General features: G+C 34.8%; 1 protein-coding gene across 2 annotated transcripts; it reads left to right on the top strand.

The window, feature by feature from the left end:
- The first annotated feature begins 1,561 nt into the window (after positions 1-1,561).
- Positions 1,562-8,688, top strand: LOC131621706 (protein NETWORKED 1D-like). Of its 2 annotated transcripts, none has more exons than XM_058892744.1 (5): positions 1,562-1,765; positions 2,061-2,136; positions 2,361-2,492; positions 3,198-7,171; positions 7,400-8,688. In XM_058892744.1, the coding sequence occupies exons 3-5, from the start codon at positions 2,390-2,392 to the stop codon at positions 8,588-8,590; spliced, it is 5,268 nt and encodes a 1,755-aa protein (XP_058748727.1). In that variant the 5' UTR covers positions 1,562-1,765; positions 2,061-2,136; positions 2,361-2,389; the 3' UTR covers positions 8,591-8,688. The 2 variants fall into 2 exon arrangements, with proteins under 2 accessions (XP_058748727.1, XP_058748726.1); XM_058892743.1 differs by having other exon boundaries at positions 2,325-2,492.
- The last annotated feature ends 12 nt before the right edge of the window (positions 8,689-8,700 follow it).

Below are 8,700 nucleotides of genomic sequence, written 5' to 3'. Positions count from 1 at the left end.
TATTTATTAAAAATTAAATTAAGTTTTTTTTTTCATGTGAATAAATTTTATATTGAAATAATATAATATGATATTTTAATAGTTTTTATTAATTTAAGGATAACCCCACCATTAATTCTGTCTTTAAATTCATTAAATGATGATGGCTGAAATATCATTTTATTTTAAAAATTTATAAGTAAAATAATTTTTATTACTTTTTAAATGTTTAAGTTACTTGAAGGTATATTTGGTAAAAGATAAATACTGTAGTTGAAATGTGAAAAAGAACTTTATAATAAAAAGAAAAAATACTAAAAAGAAATTGGGACACATGCATGGTACATACATATGTATATGATATATTATCATTTAATAAAAAAAATTGGAACAATAAATATGTAAAAGAAAAATACTTAAAAAAATATGAAAACAAGAAAGACAAGAATAAATTTCAACCACTCATTAACACCATCACCCTATGATCCCTATTAAAAAAGAAATTAAATTTAAAATCAATTTAAAATTTATCTCTAAAATAATAACATATATACTTTCTTGCATTTCTTCTTTAAATTATTTCGTACTAAATAACAATATCACTAACATAGTCTATATAAAAAAGCCGAACAATGAAATAGTAATGAATAAAGTTACCTAAAACAGCTGCCAAATTTTTTATTTTACCTAAAGATAGGCCGTTTTGCTTCCTAAATGTCATATGCATCTCATTTCTATTTTTTGGAAAATGTTAACGCAGATTAAAAAATTAAAAAAAAAAAATTATTGTAAAAAAATGAGTTTTTTCATATAAAAAATGAGAGTTTGTCACTTAAAAAACTCAGTGATCTTTAATTCTTAAGAAATCTTTTTGTTTTATTTGATGAAAAATGTATTTGATAATTCATGTAACACAAGTTCTCCCCCTGGTATGATACACACAACTAAGTTTGCAAAATAACTGTTACTGACATTACGGTTAATTTGGCATTTGCTTCTTGTAACGAAATTTCCTCCACGTTCTCAATCAACCCTAAAGAATGTGCGTTATGCGTATTCAACTAAGTAGTATTTATTAATATAATATAATAATAATAATAATATATTATGACTTTAATTGTTATGCACGTAAAACATTTTATATAGTTAACATATCATGAATCCAATTAATAAAAAAATTAAATTTTAAATAAATATAAAATTTTCTTTTTTCTTATTAGTTGTTTCTAACATTCATAATTTATGTTTGTATTCATGCATATTTTTCTCATATAATAATAATAATAATAATAATAATATATTATGAGTTTAATTGCTATGCACGTAAAACTTTTTATACTGTCAATACATCACAACCGTTAATTTATTAAAAATTGCTGAATTTTTATTTTAAATTTTTTTTAAATAATAATATAATTAAGTAGTTGTGATTTATTGATATTGTAAAAAATTTAACAATAGTAATTTTTTTTCTCCTTTTACTCTATCATTCCTTTTTGGTCGGTCTTAATTTCCTTTTTTACCCCTGCCAACTTTATTTTTTTTGTATTTGTATTTGTTTTAGTTTTCGTTTTCACTTTACCAAGTTCTCAGATTCTTAGAGACAGTACCAACCTATAGTGCCTAAAAAGCAAAGCATAACAAAAGTGTGTGAGAGAGAGAGAGAGAAACACAAATAAAACAACATTGTCTACATAACACAGAGATCTAAAATCAACATGGGATGAACTTGTTCATCGATGATGATGGTGTTATTTAGAACAAAAAGGTTTCCTCAATTTTTTCTGTAAGTAATTTTAACGTGAATTATGTGTTTTGTTGTTGTTTATGTGTTTATGATGTAGTTAATAATAAGTATTGATCTCATTTTTAATTAAAAAAATGAAGATAAACAAATACTGATTTCTTACGTTATTTTATTGTTTGAAATTCAATTATATCATGATCTTCATAAAAATAATGAGAAAAGTTTTGTTTAATTAATTTTGCTTTTGCTTTTTTTTCTCTGACTAATGAAAATTTATGTTGTTGTTTATTGGTAAAATTGTGATGACTTTACTTGGAATTTTGTGTTTGAGCAGGGCTGATTCTGGTGTGTCAGTTGTTTGTTCCTTCATTCTTGGAATTTGAGACTTGAGATAGAGTTTAACCGATCAGGTATTTTATTTTATTTTCTGGTTTTGTTTCTGATTATTTTATTTTTACTTTGGATGAGAAAAAAAAGTTGGAAAAAACGTTTATGATGTGATTTAACTGAAACTGAACCGTTTGCATTCCTAGAGAGAGAGTTTAATTGATCAGTTTTTTTGTTTTTGTTTTTGTTGTTGTCGTCGTCACATAAGCAGAAGGATATTGATTGTGTTGAGTGATTCTGGTTTTAGTTTCAACATCAGAAGAGACAGTGTTGGTAATGACTTCTCTGGCTCGTAGTGATTCTAATAAAAAGTATTCATGGTGGTGGGACAGTCACATAAGCCCCAAGAACTCAAAATGGCTTCAAGAAAATCTCACAGGTAATGCATGCATACTCTCTCTTCCTGCTCTTGCTACTGCTAGGTAGTAATTCTGTTATCTACGATGTTAATTTTGTTATTAACTGTTTGAATGGAGATTAAATTGTAAAATCTGATTGAATATTTTTTAACACGGACACCTCTGAAAAAACACGTATTTGTGTCCATGTCGGACACCGATACATGTGATTACCTTTAATTTATTCATTTTTTCAAATTATTACTGATTTCGCCATTTCAGCGTCAGTGTCGGTGTTATTGCTTCATAATTTCTTCTATTTTTTCTTTTTAAACAATTGTTTCCTATTCTTTTGGTATCTAACATAATTACTGAAATCGGATCCGGGCTTATAAAAGGTCGTACATATTTCAGTTTCACTCTTTGAAAATGTTTTGCAAATGATGCATTCATGTTTAAACCAATTTTCGGTCTCCGTGGCTACAACCTAGTGGTTTGCTATGTTGACGTTTTATGCGGGTGCCAGGTTCGATCCTAGGTTTTCTCCCTTCTCGGTGTGCGCGTATGTATGGCCACTCATTAAAAAAGTTTCTAGTTTCACTTCCAAATTTACTCGCAATTCATGATGCACTCGATTTGGTACTTTATCGGGGGATATATGAAAGCATTTAACAAAATTATTTGTATGCATTTAACAATATCCTTGAACACATTAACTTATCATAATGGTGCTTGATCATGAACAGATATGGATGTCAAGGTGAAGCAAATGATAAAGCTTATCGAAGAAGATGCAGATTCCTTTGCCAGAAGGGCAGAAATGTATTACAAGAAGCGTCCAGAGCTTATGAAATTGGTTGAGGAGTTTTACCGGGCATATCGAGCATTGGCTGAGAGATATGATCATGCAACTGGAGTGATACGCCAAGCCCATCGTACGATGGCTGAAGCTTTTCCAAATCAAGTCCCACCGGTATCAACAGATGATTTACATGCCGTTTCTTCCGTGGAGATTGGGCAGCCACATACGCCAGATACTACCCGCCATTCACATGCATTTTCTGACTCGGATGAATTGCAAAAGGGTGATTCTACTCATGAAACAGATGTTGCAATAAGCAGAAAGGGTTTGAAACAGCTCAATGATCTTTTCATGACAGGAGAATCAGTAAGCCATATAAAGTTTGCCGAAGGACGTGCTAGAAGGGGGCTTAATTTTAATGACACACAGGAGACTAATGGAGTAAGCAATGGAAGCCATGAGAATGATCTCTTGTCGGATTCCGACCGGATGACCAGAACCGAGACAGAAGTTTTGGCATTAAAGATAACCCTTGCTAAACTAGAAAGTGAAAAGGAAGATGGCTTGATTCAGTATCAGCAGAGTCTGGAGAGATTATCTAATCTGGAATCAGAAATGTCTCGTGCAAGAGAGAATTCCCAAGGACTTGATGACCGAGCCAGCAAAGCCGAAGCCGAAGTTCAAACCTTGAAAGAAACCCTTGATGAATTGCAGTCTGAACGAGAAAATAATCTTCTTCAGTACCAGCAGTGCTTAGACAAAATATCTAATCTGGAGAAAAATATTTCTTCCGCTCAAAAGGATATAGGAGATTTTACTGAACGGGCTACCAGAGCTGAAACTGAAGCCGAATCCTTAAAGGCAGACCTTGCTAGATTAGTTGCTCAAAAGGAAGCTGCTCTTTTTCAGTATAACCAGACCTTGGAGACATTGTCAAAACTAGAGGAGGAATTAGTACAAGCCGATGAGAATGCAAGGAGAAGTAATGAGCAAGCTAGTATTGCTAAAAATGAAATTGAGGACATGAGATTAGAAATCGGTAAACTTACCAAAGAGAAAGAGGAAGCGGCTCTTCGTTATCAGGAATGCTTGGAGATAATTTCTAGTTTGGAACATAAACTCTCTTGTGCCCAAGAGGAGGTGCATGAGCTAAATTGCAAGATAAATGATGGAGTGCAAAAGTTACATATTTCTGAGCAGAAGTGTGTTCTCTTGGAAACATCAAATCACACTCTACAATCTGAATTGCAGTCTTTGGCACAGAAGATGGGGTCTCAAAGTGAAGAACTTAGTGAGAAGCAGAAGGAATTGGGTAGACTTTGGACTTGCATACAAGAGGAGAGGATGCGATTCATTGAGGCTGAAACTGCTTTCCAAACTCTTCAGAATGTGCATTCTCAATCTCAGGAAGAACTTAAATCTCTTGCAGCCGAGCTTCATAATAAGGTTGAAATTCTCGAGACAATGGAATCACGTAAGCAGGATTTAGAGGATGAAGTACACAAGGCCAAGGAGGAAAACAAAGTTCTAAATGATTTCAAACTGTCTTCATCTTTGTCTATGAATAATTTGCAGGATGAGATATTAAATCTCAGGGAAACAATAAAGAAACTCGAAATGGAGGTTGGATTGCGAGTAGATGAAAGAAATGCTCTTCAGCAGGAAATTTACTGTCTTAAAGAGGAACTTAATGACGTGAACAAAAGATACGATTCCACGGTGGAGGAGGTCAGATCAACCGGCTTAGATCCACAATGTTTTTCCTTATCTGTGAAGGTATTGCAAAATGAAAACTCAAAGCTGAAGGAAACAAGCGAGGCTGAAAAAGATGAAAACACAGCTCTCAACAAAAAACTGGAGATCATGGAGAAGCTTCTAGAGAAAAATGCTAATTTGGAGAATTCCCTTTCAGTGTTGAATGCTGAGCTGGAGCATATCAGAGGAACACTAAAGGCATTGGAAGAAACTTGTGAATCCTTGCTGGCGGAGAAATCAACTCTTGCTGCTGAGAAGGCAGCCCTGTTTTATCAGCTGCAAACCACAGCTGAAAAGCTAGAGAAGCTTTCAAAAAAATATCAGATTTTAGAAAATTCACTATTTGATGTGAATGCCGAGCTTGAAGGATTAAGGTTAAAGTCAAAGATTTTGGAAGAGACTTGCCTCTCACTTGACCATGAGAAGTCTAGTCTCGCCTCTGAGAAAGAAACCTTAGATTCGCAATTGAACATGACTCGTCAATCACTTAAAATTCTTGAGAAACAACATAGTGAGTTAGAACTGCAACATTTGGAATTAAAAGCAGAAAGGGAGTCTGCTCTTCAAAAGGTGGAAGATCTACTGGTTTCATTATATGCTGAAAGGGAAGAACATTCTAGAATTGTGCAGTTGAATGAAGGTCACTTGGTTGAGAAGGATTTTCAAATTCATATTCTACAAGAAGATGCAAATTACCAGAAAAAGGAATCTGAAGAGGAACTGGACAGAGATCTACGCACTCAAATAGAAATTCTCATCTTGCATGAATGTATTCGGGAATCGGAGCAAAATAATTTCTCCCTTCTAGTTGAGCGTCAGAGATTCTTGGAGGCATCCAACATGTCTGACAGATTGATATCTAAATTGGAGAATGACAACGTTCAAAAGCAAGTTGATGCAAATTTGTTGTCTGAGAAAATTAACGTGCTAAGGAATGCGCTGCTTCAAGTGTTAAAGACTCTTGACAGTAACAGTGGGCATTTGCATGAAGAAAATGGGAAAGATGACCAGAAGCTTCTGAACACTGTACATGACAAACTTCAGGAGAAAGAAAATTCTTTTGTCGAAGTTTTTCGTGAAAACCAGCAAATGGCCATTGAGAATTCAGTTCTTGTTACATTCCTTGGCCAGTTGAAATTAAAGACTGAAAATATTGCAACAGAAAGAGAAGCTCTTGATGGAGAATTGAGGATCCAGTCTAAGCAATACTATGCATTGCAAGAAGAGGTCAAAAAGACGCTAGAGAAGAATCAGGCATTGAAGTTAACAGTAAGAAAGGGAGAAGAGAAAATGGAAGTAATGACAACTGAAAATTTGATGGCACTTATGGAGCTAAGCAAAGAACTGGATGAACTTGTTTCAGTAAATACCAACCTTGAAGAGAGATTGAAATTAGTGATGGGAAAATTAGAAGATGTGCAAATGGAAAACTCATATCTTAAGGAGTCATTTGTAGTGTCGAACGTTGAACTAAAATTAGTTGAATCTGTCAATGATAAGTTAAATTGTCAGATTAGGAATGATAAGGATTCATTGTACCAAAAGGAAAATGATATTTTGGAAGCAGCAGAGATGTTTAGTGCTTTACAGGAAGAAAAAAAAGCATTGCAAAAATTGGTGGTAGATCTAAAGATTAAGTACAAAGAGGCGATGGCGTTACTTGAAGACCAAGGCAGTCAAATTTTAAAATTATCGTCAGACAAGGATCATCAAATTGAAGAGCATGAATACCTTCGTGAAGTGAATAAGAAGTTGGAGGCAGATATGAGGCACCTGCAACAAGAGCTTGGAGAAACTAAACTGATGGAAAAAAAGCTAAGTAATGCATTACTCAAGGGAGTGGATGAGATGGAACAATGGGAATCTCAGGCTGCCACATTCTATACTGGAATGCAGATTTCTACTGTCAATGAGACATTCTTTGAAGGGAAGGTCCGTGAGCTAGCTGATGCGTGTGAGAATCTTGAATCCAGATGCAGCTCCAACATTATGGAAAGTGAAAAGCTGAAAGAAAGAGTCGACAAGTTGGAAGATGAAAATAAGAAATTACGGGTCCAGATGGCTGCTTATGTCCCAGCTGTCAGTGGTTTGAATGATTGTATAACATCCTTGGAGATGCAGACACTTGGTCAAACAAAATCTCATGACTTCAAAGAATCAAAGGTATTTTTATTAACATACTATCTCTAGTGTGCTGGGGAAGGAAAGAAACGAAGTGTTTTTTGGATCGATTAAACTAGTTGTGTTTTTTAAGATCGCTGAAAACTTGTGTGCTAATGACAGATCATTTGTGATAAAGTGAAATTTAATTCCCTCTTCAACTGAGATCCAGCATCAATTTTATTTTTGATATAGATATATAACATAGTTCGTGTAAATCTTCGTTTCCAGGTTAAAAAGTTTGTGAATATCAAATACGCTGAAGGCGATCCACGAACAAGTGAAGATCAAAATGCTACGGAAGCAGATGCAATTCCCAACTTCCAAGACATGCAGAAAAGGGTTAATGCAATTGAAATGGCTATTAGACAGATGAAAGAAAGTTTCAAACCTAAGGATGAAATGAGAGAGATTCAAGTTTTAAAATCTGGACATAGCTGGCGCCAAGGAAATGCTCAAGCAAACATGCATTCTACTCAAATGGATGAAGCCAAGGAGAATCAATATGGAGCTGTTTATGGACATAAGACAAGAAAATCTTTGCAAGATATTCCTGTATCAGAAATCGAAGTTCTTCCAAAAGATATCATGCTTGATCACACGTCTGAATGTTCATCGTATGGGATTAGTAGGAGAGGAGCTCATAAGTCTGATGAGCAGATGCTTGAATTGTGGGAAACTGCTGATCAGCATGGCATTATTGGCGTGACAGTTGGCAAGGCACAGAAGGACACTTCACCTATTGGATACCAACAAAGGAGACTATCCAAGGAATCCAAAAATAAATATCCTTCGGTAGAGTCCTTGATTGAAAAGGAATTGAGTGTGGACAAATTAGAGATCTCAAGAACACAGTCGCGGCCGCTGCTGCTTGAAGGCAATAAGAGAAAGGTTTTAGAAAGACTCGACTCAGATGCTCAAAAGCTGATGAACCTTGAAATCACCGTACAGGATTTGATAAACAAGATGGACATTATTGAGAAGACGAGCACAGTGGGAAAAGGAGTTGAGTACGATGACGTGAAAGGAAAGCTTGAAGCTGCTCAAGAGGCCATTACAAAGCTGTTTGATGCCAACCGCAGGTTGATGAAGAATGTAGAAGAAGGAACTTCGTCCTTTTCTGGGAAGTCTACAACAGTGCCAGATGAGAGTGGAAGTGTCGGCGGCAGAAGAGTTTCAGAACAGGCTCGAAGAGGATCTGAAAAAATAGGACGGCTACAATTGGAGGTGCAAAGGCTTCAATTTTTACTTCTAAAATTGAATGATGACAAAGAAGGCAAAGGAAAAGCAATGATTGATGATGAAAATCCAAGAGTCCTTTTGCGAGATTATCTCTATGGTGGGACAAAGAAAAGCTACTACAAGAGGAAGAAGAAAGCCTCCTTTTGCGCATGCATACAACCTCCAACTAGGGGAGATTGAATCAGCAAGATTTTTAACATAGTTTAAAATACATGGGACAAATGATTCATTAGCCATCTTCTTTGTAAACTTGCCTTTATAGTCTAGACATGTTTAAAGACTCTTGCATT

Source organism: Vicia villosa, unplaced genomic scaffold (genome assembly GCF_029867415.1).
Source record: "Vicia villosa cultivar HV-30 ecotype Madison, WI unplaced genomic scaffold, Vvil1.0 ctg.000010F_1_1, whole genome shotgun sequence".
Lineage (NCBI taxonomy): Eukaryota > Viridiplantae > Streptophyta > Magnoliopsida > Fabales > Fabaceae > Vicia > Vicia villosa.
Note: the sequence above shows the minus strand (reverse complement) of the source record. Positions and strands in the feature narration are given on the sequence as shown.